This window comes from Amblyraja radiata, chromosome 9 (assembly GCF_010909765.2).
Source record: "Amblyraja radiata isolate CabotCenter1 chromosome 9, sAmbRad1.1.pri, whole genome shotgun sequence".
NCBI lineage: Eukaryota > Metazoa > Chordata > Chondrichthyes > Rajiformes > Rajidae > Amblyraja > Amblyraja radiata.
In genome coordinates this window covers 24,956,403-24,979,942 of record NC_045964.1, presented here as the reverse complement: position 1 = coordinate 24,979,942, position 23,540 = coordinate 24,956,403, and the positions used below count along the sequence as shown (strand labels likewise).

General features: G+C 40.9%; 1 protein-coding gene across 2 annotated transcripts; it reads right to left on the bottom strand.

The window, feature by feature from the left end:
* Positions 1-1,333: 1,333 nt before the first annotated feature.
* On the bottom strand, positions 1,334-23,266 carry plek2 (pleckstrin 2). 2 transcript variants are annotated; one of them, XM_033026904.1, is made up of 9 exons: positions 22,912-23,264; positions 16,598-16,762; positions 14,976-15,157; positions 11,521-11,612; positions 9,619-9,806; positions 6,559-6,660; positions 4,425-4,508; positions 2,982-3,063; positions 1,334-1,984 (listed from the first exon to the last, which is right to left on the bottom strand). In XM_033026904.1, the coding sequence occupies exons 1-9, from the start codon at positions 22,957-22,959 to the stop codon at positions 1,857-1,859; spliced, it is 1,071 nt and encodes a 356-aa protein (XP_032882795.1). In that variant the 5' UTR covers positions 22,960-23,264; the 3' UTR covers positions 1,334-1,856. The 2 variants fall into 2 exon arrangements, with proteins under 2 accessions (XP_032882795.1, XP_032882796.1); XM_033026905.1 differs by lacking the exon at positions 2,982-3,063 and having other exon boundaries at positions 1,865-1,984; positions 22,912-23,266.
* Between the last annotated feature and the right edge of the window lie 274 nt (positions 23,267-23,540).

Below are 23,540 nucleotides of genomic sequence, written 5' to 3'. Positions count from 1 at the left end.
GGATGCTAGGCCATCAAGAGGAACATAATCATCTCTTTATCTTAGATTCATTTTGAGCTAAAGTTTCAGAAATGTGCCAAAAAAGTAGGAATCCTTGCTGATGATTCCTCGTTAAGTTAAGACCATTGTAACCACCGATCCCCTCCTCGCCACTAACCCCTTGTGTGCAGATCAACAGCTCGGCATAATCCAGGCATTGGATGCAAGATCTTTCTGGCTTCTACTGCATTTGGTATTTGTTGGACTGCTGTTAAATCAAGAAGCAAATTCCATTGAGGATTCCTGCAGCTTCTGTTTCTGCGCTGACTAATCCTATCTGGGTTTTAGTGGAATCGTGCGGAAAGCACAGCTTTGGAGTAGTGTGCGTGCTGAGCCAAAGAATATAAGCAAACTCTTTGTTGATGGTGAAAATGTTACGGACGCTTGTGTTCTGTTGGTTATCTGGGTATTATTACAGGAGAACAGTCCCGGAGGGAACTGAATATATTTCCAACACCACCCTCCCCACATTCCTTGCACCAAACTTTACCAGTTTCGCTTTTTAATTTAGTGATACAGAGCGGAAACGGGGCCTTTGGGCCACTGAGTCTACGCCGACCAGTGATACCCGCACACTGACACTATACACATACTAAGGACAATTTACAATTTCACCTAAGCCAATTAACCTACAAACATGTACGTCTTTGGAGTGTGGGAGGAAACCTGAGCACCCGGAGAAAACCCACGCAGGTCATGGGGAGAACGTCCAAGCTCCAACAGACAGTATCTGCAGTCAGTATCAAACCCGGGTCTCTGGTACCGAAAGGCAGCGACTTTACTGCTGCCACCACCGTGTTGAATAAAAACAGGCCAGAGATGAGATAATCTAGCCGGATCCTTTAATAATTATAGTAGTATTCCTTTAATTACACTCAAAATTGCTAGCCAACGTAAAATTGCATTGAGTAATATTTTAAAGTCTCTGCCACTAAAAGAAAAGTCCAAGCTCATCAGCTATTTGCACAACATTTATATTTGGATACAATACAATAAATAGAAAAATAAAGTGCTTCAATAATTATTTGGGAATATAAATAGTGACAAGATGATAAGTTTTTGTTCTTGCCCAAGATTTCAGCAGACAGCATTGTTAAGGCCCTGTCCCACTTTCCTGAGTTACTCACGAACTCTCCCGAGTTTTCCCCTTGATTCGAACTCGGATAATTACGTTAATAGCCATTCGTAGGTACTCGGGGCTATTTTTTTTAACTCGTGGACATTTTTCAACATTGAAAAAACGTCCCGACTTACCCGATACCCCAAGTTCCAATGGCTGGCATTACGAGCCACTACAAAACATCTACGGACTCCTACGAGCTCGCTACCGACATTCCCCGAGTTCGAATCAAGGGTAAAACTCGGGAGAGTTCGTGAGTAACTCGGGAAAGTGGAACAGGGCCTGTACTGTGTTGCATTGCCGTTGGGAGCTTTTGAGGGTTGTCCAATTAGCCTGGTAAACAGTTTACTCATTAAAAATTTACAGGTAGACATAAAACAAATCTTAATGCAAAGTTTAAAAATTACAACAACCTAGCTGTTCCAGTTTTGTATCTAAAGTCTACCATATTTCATTCTTCCTGTAAAACAGTTCAAAAAGTCAGTGGATAATTTTTCTTGACAGTGCGCCATTCTCTGTGAGAGTGTGTAGACAAATAACACATGAGAAATGTTTTCATAGTTAAGACTGCCTTCTCCCATAATCGAACATAACACTACCTTGAAAAGAATCAACTGCTACAAGATTGACCATAGAAATAGTTTTTCCAGTTCTTTTTCTGTGTTATATTTTCCAACTGTGGGCATTTACCAGATGTTTAAGATACTCGTTTGATTGCATGAATCCACTCAGATCTTTCAGCACTAGAGCCAGCTTGTATGTAATAATGCACATCGTTGGTGGTAATGATCTTGAAGAGGTTGCCTTGAACATTTCCCTTTATTCCTGAAATATGAAAAGGTAAATATCAATATTTATTATATTATAAAAGGAAATCCAGTGTGTGACCAAAGTCCTCTTACTTAAGAATATATCAGAGTGGCATTGTGACACAGCTAGTGTTGCTGCTAATTTACAGCTTCTGTGACCCAAACTCAATCTTGTCCTTTGATGCTGTTTATGAGGAATTTGCACATTCTCCCTGTGGAGTTTCCTCTGGGTACTCTGGTTTCACTTCACAGGCCAAAGACATGCTGATTAGTAGGTTCGTTTATCACTAAAAAATGCACAGTGTCAAGGAGAGTGGTTGAAATTCAAAGGTTAGAGGCAAACTTCCACATGCCTATCAAGATGCCCCATCTACACTGGTCTAACCTGCCCACGATTCGCCAATATTCCTCTCAACCTCACCTATCAGTGTACCTGTCCAAATATATTTTAAATGATGTTATTGTACCTGCCTCTACTACCTCCTCTGGCAGCGCATTCCATACACCCACCACCCTTTGTGTGAAAAAGTTGCATTTTGGGTTCCTATTAATTCTTTCCCCTTTCACCTTAAACCCAGGTCCTCTGGTTCTACCCTACTCTGGGTAAAAGACTATGTGCATCTACCCTATCTATTCCGAACTATCCCCTCTGGTTATTAAAAGTCAACTGCATAGTGTGGGTCTGCAGACACCATCTCCAAGCCGGGCTGGACTAACATTACAGACTTACTTCACTAAAGAAAACAAATAAACTTAATGATAAACCAGCACTATTCATGATCATTTTTCTTTCCAATGCCTGCTCCTAAATTACAAGGTTCTTCATTAAGTTCCAATTCTTCCAATCTGGTGCTCTGAGAAGCCCCTAACAGCACTCCTGCTTCATAACCACTGCAGGACTGTATTATTTCAAGCAATGCATAATGGTTGCCCAAAATAATGGTGGCCCAATAAACAGTTTGCTACTCTAGGTTCTTTCCTCCTTTGTTTCTAGTCAAGATGCCAAACCTCACCTGGTGGGATTCCATTATCTTCCAATGCAGATACCAAGCAGCCACGAAGTGACATACCACCAACTGGTTCATTATTTGGTTCCTATTAATGTAAAACAGTTATTTCAAGTCAGTTGGGCATAAGCTTGAAATAAACTTATGGAAACATTAAAACTGCAAGGAACACGAATTGAGTGTGAATTATACTTTGTTAACATTATATGTGCATTCTGAAATCACTGCTTCAGGCTAAAAACAGCCTTTTGATGATGTTAGTGAGGACATGTTAAATGTTCACATAATGTTATTTTATTTACCATTGATACATCTCCTGGACTAGTTATCTAACATCAATGATCTGCATAAAATGAGGAATTCAGTGGTGCAGCATATCAAACTCAGTTTATAGTCATAGAGCTATACAATTCAATGATACTTTATTGTCACATGTACCTAGGTACAGTGAAATGCTGTGTTTTGCACACAAGTACTTCTGCCCAATTTGTTCATACCGATCAAGTTCAAGAGTCAAAACAGAACAATTAAAATCTTACTGCAGCTTTACAGGCATAACAATGCAATAACACAATAATTAAATACACAATAATGCAAATCATTAGTAATACTAGGTAACCAAACCATAGTTCAAATTTAAGTATGCAGTTCAACCTATACAGTCTACAGTAGACTGTTGCTGAGGTTGGGTTGTGATTAAGTTGTTCAGGGTGGTTCAAGTGCCTGATAGATAGTGGGATGAAGCATTTCTTGAACCTCAACATTATCGCCATGTACCTTCTTCCCAATGGTACCCAAAAGGTGAAAGTGTGGCCAGGGGGTGTGAGTCTTTGAAGATATTAGTTGCCTTTTTGAGGCAGTGCTTCCTTTAGACCCCTTTGATGGCAGAATGGTCAATACCCGGGAAGGATGGGTAATATCCGCCACTTTCTGGAGTCTCCCTCCTTTTTGAATGTTCAAGATACTGAAGCAGGCCAGATCCAACCTGCCAACATGCTCTCGATAGACCTGAAGAAGATTTATAGATATTTGGTGAAATGCCAAATTTCCTGAAATCTCTGAGAAAGTAGAGGCTTTGATGAGCTTTCTTTGAGATTGTACCAATGTACTGGCAGATCATCAGACATGCATACACCTAGGAACTTGAAGCTGTTGTCTTTCTCTATCGTTGTCCATCAATGAGGACAGGTCCATTAATACTCAGCTTTTCCTTCCTGAAGTCAACAATCAGCCTGTATCCACAACACTCCCCAGGGCCCTACCATTTATTGTATAGAACTGAAGAATCAAATAATTAGTCCATAATTAGATTTAGAACCAAATCTACATTTACTGTAGTAGTCAAAAGGGGTTGGGAGGGACATGTGAAGATCCACAGGCACTGCTCCCATCTCCTTATGTAGAAAACTACTCTCACTGTAAACTGGAGTTAAAGCACAAGACAGGTACCTTGCAGGGATCATAGTAATGTAGGTGTGAAGGATCCTCCCTCAGAACAAAACTTCGCACTTTCCAGTTCTTTCTTTTGTGTCCCTAAGCAAAACAAACAAATCATCACATTGAGGATATTACAATGCATGGAAGCGAAAAACACCAACGTTTAGCAGAGATATGATTTTCTTAAACATGTTTACTGTTAGCAATTGATATTCTGTGAGGCTTTCAAACTTGTCACCTTTGACTAAGAACTTTATACAGATTTTAATACTCAGGACCTGTGCATGTTATCCAGGATAAAGCTGAGCAGAATTTGAAACACCATGCAGTGACAACAACAGAACCAACTCCTAGCCCCACATCACACTTCCAATGGTATTGGGACTATATGTTTCTTTATTGTCACATGTACCAGGTGCAGTGACATACATCTTTTGCATACGGCTCAGCAAGACCATCCCCGTGCATAAGCACAATCATCCTAGTTAGTACAAAATGTACAGACCAGCCCACTGAATCTATAAGCAAGAGGCGCCATTTTGGCACCATTTTACAGTCCCAGCTGCAGCTGGCCACAAAGGCCCGTTACAGCCGTCGCCTCCATTCGGTCGTTCCGTGAACCAATGTCACCACCCACCGCTGCTCCCAAACTTGCTAGAGTGTGAAGGCAAAGCATCAGCAGGACTCTGGTTCCTTCTCCAAGTGGTCATTTTTTAAATGAGAGCAGACTGTAAAACAAGATCTCATCGGATCCTCCCCAACTTATGAACAGTCGGCATATACGAAGCGACTGTTTGGGAGAACGGTGGCATGGATTTGCCAGCTGCTCATGGGTGAAATCATCTTCCGCTGTCTGGGAACACTATTCGCAGCCACATTTTTGCAAACTGTCCGGGTTATAGAATCATATAGTATGCAAACTTGCCCATGCCGACTAAGATACCCCATGTGCACTCGTCCCAGTTGCCCACATTTGACCCATATCCCTCTAAACCTTTCATATCCATGTACTGTCCAAATGTCTTTAAAAATGTTATTATAGTATCTGCCTCAACTAGTTCCTCTGGCAGCTCCTTCCATATACCCACCAACGTTAGTGTGAAAACGTTGCCCCTCAAGTTCCCATTAAACCTTTTCCCTCTCACCTTTAACCCATGTCCTCTGGTTCTTGATTTCCCTTCTCTGGGGAAAAGACTGCATTTACCCCATCTATTCTGTTCAAGACCAGAATCCTGCCTTAACCTGTACATATTTCATTTTGCTTCAAGGGATCACTGATCGCCAATTGAAATGAGAGTCTGAAAACTAGTTACCTGCTTCACCAGATCCTGGTGAACTTCTACCGCTGCACCATCGAGAGCATCCTTACCAACTGTATCACAGTATGGTATGGCAACTGCTCTGTCTCCGACCGGAAAGCACTGCAGAGGGTGGTGAAAATTGCCCAACGCATCACCGGTTCCTCGCTCCCCTCCATTGAGTCTGTCCAAAGCAAGCGTTGTCTGCGGAGGGCGCTCAGCATCGCCAAGGACTGCTCTCACCCCAACCATGGATTGTTTACCCTCCTACCATCCAGGAGGCGCTACAGGTCTCTCCGTTGCTGGACCAGCAGGTCCAGGAACAGCTTCTTCCCTGCGGCTGTCACACTACTCAACAATGTACCTCGGTGACTGCCAATCACCCCCCCCCCCCCCCCCCCCCCACCCCCCCCGGACACTCCTCCCACAGGAAAAACACTATGTCTGTATACATGTAAAAATATTTATTTATTGAAATCATATTCTATGTCGCTCTTCCAGGGAGATGCTAACTGCATTTCGTTGTCTCTGTACTGTACACTGACAATGACAATTAAAGTTGAATCTGAATCTGAATCACCGGTTAACTTTTTCCTTGATCTAGTAGATGAGCACTGACCGAGGATTGAACCCAAATCATTCACTGGTATAGATTACCCAGTTAACTTATGCACATGAATACTATTAACAATCAACATATCAACTCTTGGAAACATTTTCACTAACGGCATTTAGTGTGCAATTGACTGCATCTTAACTGAGAGATGAGCAGGATCTTTCCATTTCTCCGTAATTTCAGAATATTTTCACGTTACGCCAATTGAAATGAGAGTCTGAAAACTAGTTACCTGCTTCATCAAAAATCCTTGCTTTACAATCTTGCCACTGAGATCAATATGTGGTATTTCAATTTTATCATTAGGACTACCCGTTTTCCTCTCACTTTTTGCCTGCAAAAAAAGTAAAATACTTTAGTTTTAGAATTCTGACCAGCCTCCCACACAACCATTCACCCACTCATATCCCACAAAGAATTAATAGAACTGGTTTGTCCTTCAGAAGTTACAACATGGTGACAAAACTCATTGAAGATAACATGGCATCTAATGTGTGTAAAGGATTGTTAACAATGAACAGTAAAGGTAGGATTAGCGATTCCCCTTCTTTATTTCATAATTTAAACTTGCACAGGGACAATGATCCTCCCAGCTTTTCACTCTATAACATGAAGAATCTTTTCTTTTTTTTAATGGCAGCAGGGTCAGTGACTAGATGGCACACACTTAAACTAACTGGAAAAGCAAGTAAAGAGAAGACAATATAATTCCGTTTGATATTACTATCAGAAATGCAATATTGAAAACTAGTTACCAGCTTCAACCTTTTACTGTATAATTGTTTATTTACTTGAAACAGGCATATTTGCAGGTAAATGACGTGAAGAGTAGGACTAAGTGGGTACGTCTTTCAAAAAGGGTCAGCATAGCAAAATAGCCTGAATGGCCTCCTTTACATTCTTTGATTCTATCTCAGCCCCCCCAATTAAAACTACTTGTGCATTGGACATTTTCATTGTAAGTCACAGTTTCAAAGCAAAAGGTCAATGAGCAGCAAGTTATTGTACAATTACTATTTTTTTAACCTGACAACATCAAGAATAACAATCTTCGATACATACAACATAAACAAAGCCACAAGAAGACACGGAAATATTAGAAGTCAAAGAAGAAAGAATTTGGGACATGTGACTATCAATTATTCGTAAAGTTCAACAGGCTAGATATTCTAACTCCTCACCAACAGTTACCTGTATATCAATGTTCATGGAATAGGTGGCAGTCAACAAATATCAGAATTAAGGAATTAATTACATCAGGATGCACCACCAACTTAGGTTGCCCCTCGAAGATAGACACAAAATGCTGGAGCAATTCAACAGGATAGACAGCATCCCTGGAGATAAGGAACAGGTGATGTTTCGTGTTGAGGCCCTTCTTCAAACAGAGTCAGGGGAGAGGGAGACTAGAGTTATGTGGAAGAGTAAGGTTTGAAAGCAACAGATCAAAGCAGATAATAATCTTGGAAATGTAGAATGGATCATTGTTAGCTGAGAGGAAGGTGACAACGAGGCCATACAAACAGCAAAATTAATCAGGAGGACAGTGAAACTAGACAGAGACATAGGGTGGGGGAAGGACAGAGAAAGAGAGGGAAAGCAAGGGTTACTTGAATTGAATTGAATACATTAGATTAGCCAAGTAAGTATACATACAAGAAATTTGCCTTGGTGCTTTGCTCGCAAGTAACAACACAATATACAGTAGACAATTATAAATAAACCAGGAGGCTAGACTTTTGGCTCTTGAGTAGAACTACTGCTTGTGGAAAAAAGCTGTTTTTAATGTCTGGCTGTGGCGGCTTTGACAGTCCGGAGGCGCCTTCCAGAGGGAAGTGCTTCGAAGAGTTTGTGGCCAGGGTGAGGTGGGTCAGAGATGATCTTACCCGCTCGCTTCCTGGCCCTTGCAGTGTACAGTTCGTCGATGGGTAGGGGGGGGGGGGGAAGGTTGCAGCCAACAATCTTCTCGGCTGATCGAACGATGCGCTGCAGCCTCCGGATGTCGTGCTTGGTGGCTGAGCCAAACCAGACCATGATGGAGAAGGTGAGGACAGACTCTACGATGGCAGTATAAAACTGGACCATCATTGCCTGTGGCAGATTGTGTTTTCTCAGTTGGAGAAATCAAAATTCATACCGTTGGGTTGTAAGCTGCCCTATCGAAATAAGAGGTGCTGTTCCCCCAATTTGCGTTGGGCCTCACTCTGACAGTGGAGGAGGTCCAGGTCCGAACGTTCAGTATGGGAATGAGAGGGGGAGTTAAAGTGTTTCGCAACAGGGAGATCTCATAGGCCTATGCGGATTGAGCGGAGGTATTCAGCAACACGATTGCCGAGCCTGCCGATAGTCATTGATACAATGGAGCAAGGGCTCAAGATTGCAACTGATAAAGGAAAGATGTTGTTAAGCTGGAAAGAGTGCAGAGAAGAATCACGAGGATGTTCCCAGGACTTGAGGGCCTGAGCTGTAGGGTTGGACAAACTAGGACTATATTCCTTGAAGCATAGGAGAACGAGAGGTGATCTTATAGAGGTGTACAAGCTTGTTAGGGGAATAGATAGGGTAGATGCATAGAGCCTTTTACACAGAGATGGGGGAATCAAGACCAGTGGACATAGGTTGAGGGAAGAGGGAAAAGATTGAATAGGAATATATGGGGTAACATTTTCCACACAGAAGATGGTGGGTATATGAAATGAACTGCCTGAGGGAGCAGTTGAGGCAGAAACTATAACAACATTTAAAAGACACTTGGATTGGTACACACATAGGAAAGGTTTAAAGGATAGACACATAATGCTGGAGTAACTCAGTGGATCAGGCAGTATCTCAAGAGAAAATAGATTGAGGACATTTCAGGTCGTGACCCTTCTTCAGACCCAACCTAAAACATCACATCCATTTTTCCAGAGATGTTGCCTGGTCTGCTGAGCTACTCCAGCATTTTGTGTCTATCTTTGGTATGAACTAGCATCTGCAGTTCCTTTTTATTATGTAAGGTTTAGAGGGATATGGGCCAAACACGAGCAGGTGGGACTAGTGTAGATGGGGCTCCTTGATCAGCATGAGCAAGCTGGGCTGAAGGGCCTGTTTCCGTGCTGTATGACTAACTATAAAGCTCAACATTCTCCAGCAGCAGTGTCCGAGAGACTTGTGCCTCATTCTGGGAACTTGAAGGTGGGCTAGTATTCTTACTTTGTGAGAGACAGAGGAGCAATAACAAAACACTGCAGAAGAGAAGAAGATGCTTGTGCATGAAACCATTACAACTGATGCAATGCAGGAGACTTACAAAACAATACAATGCTGTTGAATCATCGAGGAACTGCTCTGTGCTGACGATATTCCACCTGGCTTTTGTGCTTTTATCTCCAACGGGCTTGATCAGATCATCTTCGATGAGAAGGGAGGCGATGGTGACGGCGTCTGATCGGGAATGGGCAACGTTTTTGGACACCAGCCAGTCAATAGCTGTCGAGCCTGTAGACAAAAATAAAATAAGGATATGATTGAGAAGTGTATTGAGGCTCACAAAGATAGCAATACATTCAATAAAGGATCAAAACTGGTTAAGGTGCATGGGATCATGACCCCAAACATTTGTAAGACCAGTTAGAGGAAATCCTGCAGTGCCAGTGTTTCAATGCCTATTTCAGATGGAAAAGGGGTAAACCACCAAGAGATTTTCTTGCAACCTCACTTCCAAAGAATGGTCAGACCTTTCCTCAATGGTTGCAGGGGAAATGCTCTGTTCAAATATTCCATAGGCCGACAATTCTCATACACCCTAATAAATATTATTCATTAGCGATCAAAGGCTGGAAAATCTATTTAAAGGTGGATTAATAGTATCTTCCTATTCCATAACAGGTGGTGCACAAGTTAGTGCGGTCACTTCACAATTCCAGTGGCATGGGTTTGATCCCGACCTCAAACATTATCCATGTCAAGTTCGCACTCTCTCTTAACAAACCAAATATGTTGTATAGGGGTATAAGGAGGGGGAGATGGGAATGAGAAGATTGCACTTCTCGGAGCCAGCATTGACCCAATAGGCCAAATGGCCTCCTATGCAGTGACAAGAAAAGATTTAACACAATGTTTTAATGACAGACTCCTGCAGAATGCCTAAAATATCAGATCTTACATTTTCAGGATACATTGACTTCAATTGGAATAAGAAAACCACTGTTAAGCAGCTTCATGCTCTTGCTTTTTCTTGTAATGTTTTAGTAAAGTGGAATCAAGTTACACTGAAATGAACTAGGACACAGGTGTTTACAGAACGCTAGTCTGTCATACACCACCGACATGCTGGGCTTTTGTCTGGGCAAATCCAGTGCCAGTCTTTTCAAGCGTTTGTTCTTGCTCCTCCTCCCCCCCAAATAATTAAGTTCTCAGAGTAACAGAAGTTGGCAAAGGGCAACTAGCTGAATCCAAACTAGCTGCCTGGCAACACTGCAGACACAACAGGTGAAATACAGAGGGCATGTTGACATTAAAATTCATTCTCCAGCAAGGACCAGGTTCAGAAACAGAAGCATGGTGTCAGGAATCCCAGCCCCCAGGGCAATGAAAGGGATCCCAGTTTCATCAAGATGATCCCTACCCAATTTGTTTTCAATCGCTATCACTCATTCTTATTTTACCCCAATTTCACATGAGCCTCCTTTCCACCACTAAAGACATCTGGTTCACTCATCTGAGCAGGATTTTAAATATTTATCGTGTTTCAAAAAGCCACATATTCTCTTCCTGGGTACTGAGTTACAATACATGTTTTTTTATCTTAAACAGAGTCCACCAAGAGTGAAAACTAATTTACACACATGAACTGCCATGTATTGTTTAATAAATATATATAAACTGAATCAATGGAGCGAAGAAAATTACCACAAAGATGACTAATAAACATTGTTGAACTCCATAAACATGTACATTTTGTCTGCTCATTGTTTGAATGGCTGCTTGATGTGAAAACTTGAAATGAAAATGACATGAAAAAATTGGAGGTATTATTGCCAGTGCAGAGGAGATTAAAAGATAATTTGCTGAAGGCGTTTCACATTATCTGCAGATGAGACACAATGGATGAAAGCAGGTTGTTTCTTGTGGTTGGGGGATCTAGAATGAAGTGCACACTTATGAATTGTTAAAGAATAAGATTTAATTCTTCAGGTACACTCTTGCTTACCGGTGAAGCATTGTTTGTAGGTGTTCCCATATTCACCGTTTGTCATCTCCTTGATCCCACTGTTGGTTTCTTGCATCTCTTTGATTACGTGACTGCAAGTTAAAGAGATTGTGTTTTTTTTAACTTATTTACACATCCCCAATGCAGTTGTTGCCTGTAAACTATTAAATGCCCCTTTGTACGAGCCATGTCAAGTTGGGAAACCAATGTGTTGTCAAACCCAGCATGGGTTCGGCAACATTGAAGGAGTGGGTGTGGAACCACACTGGCCACCCGCACAAGATATATACTGTTCATTTCCTTGTGAAAACAAAACTAGGTTTTAGCAAGTGCAGCAAATTAATGGTCATCTTACTGATATTAGCTTTTTAAAAATAAATAAAAGTAACCTCTCAAATTGACGGTGAAATTTGACCTCCAGTTCTCTGGATTATTCACCTAGCTCTTAGCATTATTAATCTTGATCTCTGTATTGTTTGTCCAGTGGCATGTCCATGTATAAACACCTAGGATAATATAGTCAGATTGGATTAATTTGAACAACTTCTTCATTTGTCCTGTTTTTAATGGTTAATATATGGTGCTAAAATTATGTTAATTAAACAACAGATCAGAAAAATCCAATTTACTTATCTTATATCTTGTTCTTTGCTTATCCCTTTTCTATAGTTTCTTTTTAATGCCTACTGTAAAATGTACTCAAGGTATGCCTACTTTGACGAAGTCCCGTTCGTCTCTCCGACAGGAGTTCTGCGAGACATTCCCGCTGTAATTCCTGCTCTATGTTCTGACCCAAACTCACTGCCACAGCCATATGTGCTTCCTCAACACTTGCCTGTGCTGCCATCTGGCTTCCAACTCCATCACTAGGCCACCCAGTGTGGGTCCAACCAGGATTCCTGGTACCTACACGGAACGCAGTTTAGCACAACAGTTCTCCTTCCATGCCCTGTGATATACACTCTCCACCATGTGTTGGTACCTGCAGGCTCTGGGCCTCACTCACCCCGACTTGCAATGGGCCTCAACTTTACTTTACTATCGGCCCAAGTCTGAAGAAGGGTCTTGACCCAAAATTTAATCAATCCATGTTCTCCAGAGACATTACCTGACCCGCTGAATTACTCCAGCACTTTGAGTCATTTTTTTGCATCTGCAATTCCTTGTATCTCCCTCTTACTTTATTTCCTTCTTATTGCACCAAATAAAATAAAATACATATTGAACAACTGGATTGTTTAGTAACATGCTTCAGGTATTAATTACAAATATTGGATACATTAATGGGATTAAGGATTGATAAATCCTATGGTTCAAATGGCCTGCAAACTGGGGTTTTAAACACAGTGGCTGCAGAGACAGTGGATGCATGGGTAGGGATCCTTGTTGCTTGACCAATCCAGCACACTATATTTGAGGATGTTATTAATAGGATAGATAAGGAGGAACCAACGATTACTACGTATCTGGATGTTCAAAAGCCCTTCGTAAAATAGGGTATTGAATCAGAGATAATATATTACTATAGATAAAGGCTGGGTTAAAGTTAAAATATAAATTGAGAGCAGGACAATACTGAACACTTTCGAGTTGGCGGTCTCCCAGTAGAAGGGAGTGAGATAGATTAGTGTGATCACAGCTGGCAATCTACATCAATGACTTGGATAATACTCGATATTTTCCTCTGTTTGTTAAGAACACAAAACTAGATAAGAAAGCGAGCTGTGATGACAAGGCGACGACTTTATACAGAAGTACAGACAAGTTGAGGGGGTGAGCAAGGGCAACTAATGTGGGAAAACATTATGTTATTTACTGTGATAAGAAGAAAAGAAAACAACTTTTTTTAAAAGAGTGTAAAATTACAACATGGTCACAATTGGAGGATTAATTGCCCTTGCACTTAACACTCAGGAACATAACGTTAAGCCAAAAGGTTCGGAATTCAGGTGTCTTGTATTATACAGACGCCTGATGATCATATATGGTTTTGATGAGATAATGCGGATAACATGTACAGTTTTGAGGATCTGTTCCCAAGGGTGGACATATTTGCCAGGTTTTCTAGATTAATTCCAGTGAAGTGGCAAATCCCGAGTAGTGTGATATATATTTTCAGCAGTTTAAGAATAAACATAGTTTAATTGAAGCATCAAATTGTGAGCAAGCTTGACAGGGAGACTATTTCCCTGGCCTGGAGGGGCTCAAACAAGGGGGCATTGACTCGGAAATGTGATCTAACGTTTAGAACAATAAGGATTTGTGAAATGGAATGGCCTAAGGCACCAAGGGCCTTTTTTACTTTGGACATAAAGTGCTGGAGTAACTGAGCAGGACTGGCAGCATCCCTGGAGAACATGGATAGGTGATGTTTCGGGTCGAGACCTTTCTGCAGAATGATTGATGGGGATGAAGAAAGCTGGAAAAGGGGAAGGGCAGGAAAAAGCATGGCATGTAATAGGTGGACACAGGCAAGTTTTTTTCTGATAACCAAATGGAACCGATCTTAAGAAAGGTCTTGACCCAAAACGTCATCTATCCATGTTCCCCAGAGAAGCTGCCTGACCCATTGAGTTACTCCAGTACTTTGTGCCCTTTTGTGTGTTGACCAGCATTGGTAGTTCTTTGTTTCTGCTTTTTCACTTTCATTGTTCTAATAAGGTGACACAAAATAGTTTCTGGATTTCTGCTGCCCTTGGCAAACATTAAAAGGGACTTTACCAGCTGTTAAATGCAAAGCAGAAAACTACCATTCTAAAATAAACCATGCACAATTCACAGCACTTTAGGGGTGAAAACAGTTAAAGTACTTTATATTTTTACTATTTCAAATATTTATTTGATCTGCATTATTGTTGAGATGATAAGAGATGGCAAGCTATAATTATGCCTGTCTTGATGCCCAGACTACAATTGTTTGGTAATCTGAGCCAGGGTGACGTTTGGTCTGCGACAATTAACCTGGAGGGCAATAACTGATCTGAAATGCATTGTCTGAAAGCATGGTGGAAGGAGATTCAACAGCACCTTTCAAAAGAATATTGGATAAGGAGTAAATCTGTGGAGTTGCGGTGAAGGAACGAGTCGGGGACTATGTCACTGATCCTTTTTCTCCAGAGATGCTGCCTGACCCACTAAGTTACTCCAGCACTTTGTGTCTATCTTTCAAGGACAGACATGATGGTCAGAATAGACCCTTCTTTGCCGTGGGACTCAATCGTGCAGATTTCCCTGGCATAGTAACTTCTTCCCATTGGCAAGTAGCCTATCCTTGGTGTTCCATTTGGATAATGATTACCTGGCCTTCACTGTCTACCTTACGCATAAAGACTGGCATTTAGCCTTGGGTCCAGAATGAGTGAGCAACTTCACAACAGAAAGCAGAATTTTTTTGGCAATAGCAAGATAGAAACAAGACATACTTGATGGCCAATAATCAGAACAATAACACTTACCTCAAGCAAATGTTTGCTGCTATTTCGAAGGACGTGTCAGAAGAACACAGTTGCTTTTGATGTTCTGGGTTAATAGCCCTGATCACAACATTAATATCTTCAGCCCACGAATCTCGCTCCTCACGGCAGGAAGCTTCAAGGAAATGCTCGACAGAATTCTTTGCCTTCAGTTTTATCACCAGCTGTCAAAATAAACAGGTAACAAGATCTTTGCAAGTTCTTTTCCTTTGCCAAAATTGTACTGATTCTGCAAACTCTGCATTCCTTAAAATGTTACAAAACTGATATCCCTCAGGTGGACTGTGACATGTAGAACAAAGCCACATGGGATCGAATAGCTCCCAGACTCAATGCTTTATTGATGTCTTTAAAATAAATCTCAGCAGAGGCCGCAGTTGAAATGCTGCAAGGTAAGAGAGCGTATTCTAATTGCAAACGAAATAACAATGCAGAGAGTATCAGAAAGAAATTGCACAATCTTAAATTGCATCGCAAAATTATAGAGGTGCTCTACAGGATTAGGGAATCAGAAATTCTTGATGAATGTCTGAACAAACATCCTAATACTGAAAAACTAATAGCTTATATTTATAACACCCTACTAAACAACGAGGTACCACCGACCAAACCATATAGATACAAATGGGAAAATGAAATAGGTCATCCTATCACGAAAGATATGTGGGACGAAAGTTTACAACAAATACATCAATGTTCATTAAATGCCAGATATACTTTAATACAATTCAAGGTCTTATATAGACTACACTTCTCTAAAATAAAACTAAATAGAATCTTCCCACAAATCTCTCCTATTTGTGATAAATGTCTACATTTAGAGGCTAATTTAACACATACGTTTGCAAACTGTATAAAACTTAAACATTTCTGGACTGATATTTTTGAAATAACTTCAGAAGTTATTAATACAAAACTGGACCCAGACACAAAATTAATAATACTTGGAATATCAGAACAAAGCTTACCACTCACAACAAACCAAAGAAATTTCCTCAACTACAGTATAATAACCGGAAAAAAATTAATATTAAAATTTTGGAAAGGCCCTACAACCCCCACAATTAAAATGTGGATTACGGAAATGTCGGAGACCCTATACTTAGAAAGAATTAGACTTGGCTTAATGGACAAACAAGATCTTTTCCATAAAATTTGGGCTCCATTCATTAACTATCTGAAGGGATAGATTGGCACAGCACGAGGACCCAACTGAAACTTGAACTCAGGAATAGATGAAAAGCTATACTTTATAACCTACGAACCTATCTCCATTGATGTATTACAGGTAACCCATTCCACCTCCCTTGTTTTTCTGTTGTGTTTTTTTTTTGCTTTCTATTTTATTTGTAACTTTCTACCCTCTCTTTTTCCCTCTTTCTATAAAAAATAAAAACACTAGAAGCAGAAGTAATTGATAATGGAAAATTTTAATAATGTATGACTGACGTATATGAAAAGTTTTTTTACTATAATATGTAACTACATTTTATAATATGTCTACTTCTAATTTAAAAAAAAAAAAAAAAAAAAAAAAAATTATAGAGGTGCAAGAAACAAATTTACATGCATAAAATTTAAGAAACTTGCTTTAACATTCTTACCGGCCTATTTTCATAATCCAGACAGGGACAGGAAACAGTGCATCCTACTAAAGAAATGATGCCTCTAGGACGAGATTCCTTCTTTCCTCCTTCAATTTTATGGTAGAGAAGTTGATCCTTGTACAATACAAACCACCGTGCTTTCCAGTTGTGAATAACATGACCCTGAAATTAAATTAAACGTATTAAAGCACCCTACAAATAATTTATAAAGAGCAGAAACACCCTTGAATGCCATCATTTTTTTTCTTCTCTTTTTATCCCTTCCTTTTTATTAGTTTATAGACCTTTCTTTTCAGGTCTATCTTTTAAAAAAATTATATAAAAAGAACAGAAGCTTTGTATGAATGTAATTGATAAACAAACCGTGTTGCTATTATGTGTTTACGCTTCTAATAAAAACATATATTTTAAATAAACAAATAAATAAATAAATGCCATCATAGGATTTTTTTTAGTAAAAAGTATTAACTTTGACGGATAAAATCAAGCTCCATTTATTGGGTATTATTTACAACTGTGAAGATTAATGGAATATTCTTTGTGGTGTTATGTTCAATCATACTTGAACTAGTTTGCTTTCAAATAGTTTGAGGTCTTAGCCTGGTGTCTGTTGTGTAGCCATGTTGAAGCAAGAATGTATTTAACTCAAAATAAACTGATCTTAAAAAGGGTTGGGCACTGCACTATGGAGGCAATTTGGGCTCTTTGCAAATGAAAGTCAACCAGGTACACCATGAGGATCCAAGGGGCCTTTGAATGAATTTTTAAGCCAGATTACAATCTGACAGATTGGTTTTGTTGATAATCAGCCAGAGGGCTATTCATTCCGAAACACAAACAGGTTAGACTTGTTGTCCACGGAAATAAATTGAATACACAAATCATATAATGCGTGTAGGAAGGAACTGCACATGCTAGTTAACACCAAAGATGGACACGTCAGGCAGCATCTCTGAAGAAAAGGAATAGGTGACATTTCAGGTCAAAATCCTTCTGAGGAGGAGAATTTCAAAGATCATACAATGACATGTGTTTGTTTAAATCTAACTCTATTCCTGTCTTCTCCATGTCTCTGCTGTCTAGTTGAATACCAGTGTTACAAATCCGCATATAATTAATATCCATTGTTCCGCCAATATCAAATTCACCCCCAAAGCCATCGAAAATGTCAATGCCCAAATTGTTGTTGGAGAGAAGCTCAAAATGCTGATATATCCAAAGCGTAATCGTCAAATCACCAGTATTGATAAAAAATAAATAAATGGTGGAGGAATAATTTTGCTATCTTATAGCATGATTAAGATATCAGGAGTAGAATCAAAAACAGGTGCAGGAAGAGTCAATTAATCTGTCAAGTGGCGATTTTTGAATGTTAAAGAGTTTGCAGGGCAGGATCAAGGTCAACGTTTCAAGGTTTGATCCCTTCTGCCAGGAGTGATCACTAGGGCAAGTTGTATTCAAAATCATCTATTACAGAGAACTGTGTATACAAGCAATATTTGATTACAAATGGATCATTGAATAAAGGCAGTATCAGTTTAGTATTGGTAAGTATGATAAACTATTGAAGGAAAATGGAATTGAACTGTTTTGTGAGTTGTGGCCAATCTTACCCTTGATTAGTAAGGGTGGCAGGGGTTATGGAGAGAAGGCAGGAGAATGGGGTTGAGAGGGAAAGATAGATCAGCCGTGATTGAATGGCGTAGACTTGGTGGGCAGAATGGCCTAGTTCTGCTCCTATAATTTATGAACCAATGATTCAAGTTTAATTCAGGAGTGAGTTTCAGATGGGAGGGTTGGATCACTCACCTACAGCCACACAGACAAAATTTGGTTGAATTATATCAATTCTTGCTTCCAAAACCTGCTCTAAGGCAGCATATCTAAAAAAAAAAACTAATATTAAATTCCCTAGTACGAGATCTCATAACATGACCTGGTCATTACAACTTCCATGGGATGGAATATGGACATAATGAACACCCATGAGTAAACGCATGAGCTCCTCATATCCTGAAGTCAAGGACTTTGCATCAAGCACCTTCTGTCGCCTGGTGGTGGGGAGGAGAATCTATCACGCTCCAAGGTGCTCAGTGCAATCATCATGCGCACAAACCTAGTAGCCGGATTCATTGACAATATACCCAAGTGTGCAGGATAGTTTTTTGCAACAATACATAGAAGTACCTACTGGAGAAGGGGCGGTACTGGACCTCCTGTTAGGAAATGAGATGGGTCAGGTGGCAAAGGTATGCGTTGGGGAACAGTTCGGGTCCAGTGATCACAATACCATTAGTTTCAATATAATTATGGAGAGGGACAAAACTGGACCTAGGGTTGAGATTTTTGATTGGAGAAAGGCTAACTTTGAGGAGATGCGAAAGGATTTAAAAGGAGTAAATTGGGACAGTTTGTTTTATGGGAAAGATGTGGAAGAGAAATGGAGTACATTTAAAGGTGAAATTTTAAGAGTACAGAATCTTTATGTCCCTGTTCGGTTGAAAGGAAATCGTAAAAATTGTAAAGAGCCATGGTTTTCAAGGGAAATTGGACACTTGGTTCGGAAAAAGAGGGAGATCTACAATAGTTATAGGCAGCATGGAGTAAATGAGGCGCTTGAGGAGTATAAAGAATGTAAAAAGAATCTTAAGAAAGAAATTAGAAAAGCTAAAAGAAGATATGAGGTTGCTTTGGCAAGTAAGGTAAAAGTAAATCCGAAGGGTTTCTACCGCTATATTAATAGCAAAAGGATAACGAGGGATAAAATTGGTCCATTAGAGAGTCAGAGTGGCCAACTATCTGCAGAGCCAAAAGAGATGGGGGAGATATTGAACAGTTTCTTTTCTTCGGTATTCACCAAGGAGAAGGATATTGAATTATGTGAGGTAAGGGAAACAAGTAGAGTAGCTATGGAAACTATGAGGATCAAAGAAGAGAAAGTACTGACACTTTTGAGAAATATAAAAGTGGATAAGTCTCCAGGTCCGGACAGGATATTCCCTAGGACATTGAGGGAAGTTAGTGTAGAAATAGCAGGGGCTATGGCAGAAATATTTCAAATGTCATTAGAAACGGGAATAGTGCCGGAGGATTGGCGTACTGCGCATGTTGTTCCATTGTTTAAAAAGGGGTCTAAGAGTAAACCTAGCAATTATAGACCTGTTAGTTTGACGTCAGTGGTGGGCAAATTAATGGAAAGAATACTTAGAGATAATATATATAAGCATCTGGATAAACAGGGTCTGATTAGGAACAGTCAACATGGATTTGTGCCTGGAAGGTCATGTTTAACTAATCTTCTTGAATTTTTTGAAGATGTTACTCGGGAAATTGATGAGGGTAAAGCAGTGGATGTTGTGTATATGGACTTCAGTAAGGCCTTTGACAAGGTTCCTCATGGAAGGTTGGTTAAGAAGGTTCAATGGTTGGGTATTAATGGTGGAGTAGCAAGATGGATTCAACAGTGGCTGAATGGGAGATGCCAGAGAGTAATGGTGGATGGTTGTTTGTCAGGTTGGAGGCCAGTGACGAGTGGGGTGCCACAGGGATCTGTGTTGGGTCCACTGTTGTTTATCATGTACATCAATGATCTGGATGATGGTGTGGTAAATTGGATTAGTAAGTATGCAGATGATACTAAGATAGGTGGGGTTGCGGGTAATGAAGTAGAGTTTCAAAGTCTACAGAGAGATTTATGCCAGTTGGAAGAGTGGGCTGAAAGATGGCAGATGGAGTTTAATGCTGATAAGTGTGAGGTGCTACATCTTGGCAGGACAAATCAAAATAGGACGTACATGGTAAATGGTAGGGAATTGAAGAATGTAGGTGAACAGAGGGATCTGGGAATAACTGTGCACAGTTCCCTGAAAGTGGAATCTCATGTAGATAGGGTGGTAAAGAAAGCTTTTGGTGTGCTGGCCTTTATAAATCAGAGCATTGAATATAGAAGTTGGGATGTAATGTTAAAATTGTACAAGGCATTGGTGAGGCCAATTCTGGAGTATGGTGTACAATTTTGGTCGCCTAATTATAGGAAGGATGTCAACAAAATAGAGAGAGTACAGAGGAGATTTACTAGAATGTTGCCTGGGTTTCAGCAACTAAGTTACAGAGAAAGGTTGAACAAGTTAGGGCTTTATTCTTTGGAGCGCAGAAGGTTAAGGGGGGACTTGATAGAGGTTTTTAAAATGATGAGAGTTGACGTGGAAAAGCTTTTCCCACTGAGAGTAGGGAAGTTTCAAACAAGGGGACATGACTTGAGAATTAAGGGACTGAAGTTTAGGGGTAACATGAGGGGGAACTTCTTTACTCAGAGAGTGGTAGCTGTGTGGAATGAGCTTCCAGTGAAGGTGGTGGAGGCAGGTTCGTTTTTATCATTTAAAAATAAATTGGATAGTTATATGGATGGGAAAGAAATGGAGGGTTATGGTCTGAGCGCAGGTATATGGGACTAGGGGAGATTATGTGTTTCCGTGCTGTAATTGTTATATGGTTATATGGTTATAAGTAGCATCAAATTTATCAATAACTCTGAACAAATTAGCACTGACTGCCTGTGTGGTACAGCGATGGGGAAGAACCACTAAATAACAATAAAAAAACAATGGCTAGAAAAGGAACATTCAAGATAGTTTTACGAGTTTTTTTTTGTCACCACGTGCATTACACTGCTGTTATTTTTAATCCTCCGGTGACTAGATATTGCTGAATGGAGGTGGTGACCTTTCCTCATCTTCAACTTTGAGTAGGTGGCCCTGAGTCACTGGATTAAGAGCACCACCCCCCCCCCCCCCCCCCCTTCCTATTTTAACAAAATTCTCCAATTTTAGGTAACATCTTAAGGTGAAGAGAGAAAGATATTATAGAAATCTGAGGGGTAACTTTTTTACACAAAGGGTGGTGGGTATATGGGATGAGCTGCCAGAGGAGGCCGTTCATCCAGGTACAATTGCAACATTTAAGAAACATTTAGACAGGTACATGGATGGGACAGCTTCAGAGGGATATGGGCCAAACATAGGCAGGTGAGCCTAGTGCAGATGGGACATGTTGGTCGCTATGAGCAAGTTGGGCAGATGGGCCTGTTTCCACGTTGCATGACTCTATCTAACAACCCTCTCCTCTCCCCTTTCTCCTATTCCCACCCCACCCAATAACCCCACCGGCACCTATTTCTACCCTCCCCCTAAAATCCTTCCTCTGACTTCACAATTTGCAACTCTTCATCTTTCTGCTATAAACCCTGACCGTTGTTCTCAGCATCTGCCTATTAACCCCCCTCCCCTGTGTTCACCTATTACCTGTCAGCTTTGTCCTGCCTCCCAACTCTCCTTTTACAAGAAGTCTGAAGAAGGGTCCAGGCACTACACGTCACCTATCCATATTCTCCAGAGATGTTGCCTGACCCGCTAAGTTCCTCCAGCACTTTGTATCCCTCCCTCCCTCCTTCCTTCCCGGTCTGGTCAGCGCTGTTCTGCCACGCACATCAACACCTGGTCCGCAGCCAACAAGCCCCCTCTCCCCCCGTGTGTGGGCGTTGCTTCAGGGTCGGCTCGGACTGCGGTTGCGGACAAAGATAGGTTGCGGTTCCCTCCGCAGCTCAAGTTCCCCAACTGCTACATGAAGACAATAACTGGAGCAACGTCTCCAGAGGGTCTCCAGCGAGAGCCACTGATGTTGGGGGCGGCAATCTGAAGAGCTGGGCATGGTGGAGTTTTACAACAGCCCGGCAGGGGAGGAGAAAACCATTCGGCCCTTCTCCCGCTACTAACTCACCCCAGAGCCCTCCCACTGCCAACGCAACCTCGCTTCAGTCTCCTCACATAGATTGGGAACGGTGGACAAAAAGATAGAAGACCCCCTCCTCCTTGACAAAAAAAGATGAAACAGCTCCATAATTATTTTTTTCGAATGACTCAATCAGGGTTTTATTTTCACTGTTTCAAGTCTCTTTGGAAAAAAGAGAACGGTACGATAGGCAAGCATATTGTAACCTCATGGCACACGCGTTCCTTAGTCCAAGTAGAGGCGGCATCGGTGATCATGCGCCCCGAACAGAGAGAGGAGGGAAAAATACAATCAGGTGAGTATATTCATTTCCTAACGTTTAGAAATTTGCTGTGGTTCTCTGAGAGGGTGAGCGGGAGAAATGATGTGGAGACGAAACAAAACTGAAGAGACAAATTCTTAAAATCTAGCTAGCCCATCATTCTTTGGAAACAGTCATGGTTGCAATTAATTCACGTTTAAGTCTATCACTGTACATGTTAAACGCCACTGGATGTAATCAGAAAGGCAATAGGCTCCCTTACCCTTTTGACCAGGAATCCTTGTCTTATCACAGCCGTTTCTCCCTGCATGTTGGCGATGAGTATCCAGACGCTATCTGCGTGCTGCACTGAACTGTGAAACTTTAAATACTTCAGGAAATATGACGACAAGTCGCCCGCCTCCTCCGCACCTTGGGTGCACCCAGCATGACTAATTCTGAGTAATCCTTGCCTGTGGGCCTATAAAGTAGTTATTTGATCAGCAGGTGATGTAAGAAAAAATCCCTGCCGCAGGTGAAGGTCACAAAGGCAAAATAAAAAGACCAAGAGGCCACCCCGACTTCCACACTGTTTCCCCATTCCCCAGCCGGAGAGGTCGAGAAAGTTATTGTGTGTGACACATTCGGATATTTGCAGTTCAACTATCTGCTGCAAGTCTGTAGTATGTACATACTACAGGTTTTCCTGTGTGGGTTGTGACATGTCTGGAAATTCTCCACACCAGGATAAAGCAACGTTGAACTTGATCGGATGTCTATGCACGTTTTGGGCAGAGTCCCAGCAGCCAAACGTTGTTGAGCATAATCAAAGTTATACTCCAAGTGTACACTCAGTTTCACGTCATCGTTATTTTTTGTGATGACTTACAATAAATTAATGGGATGACTGAA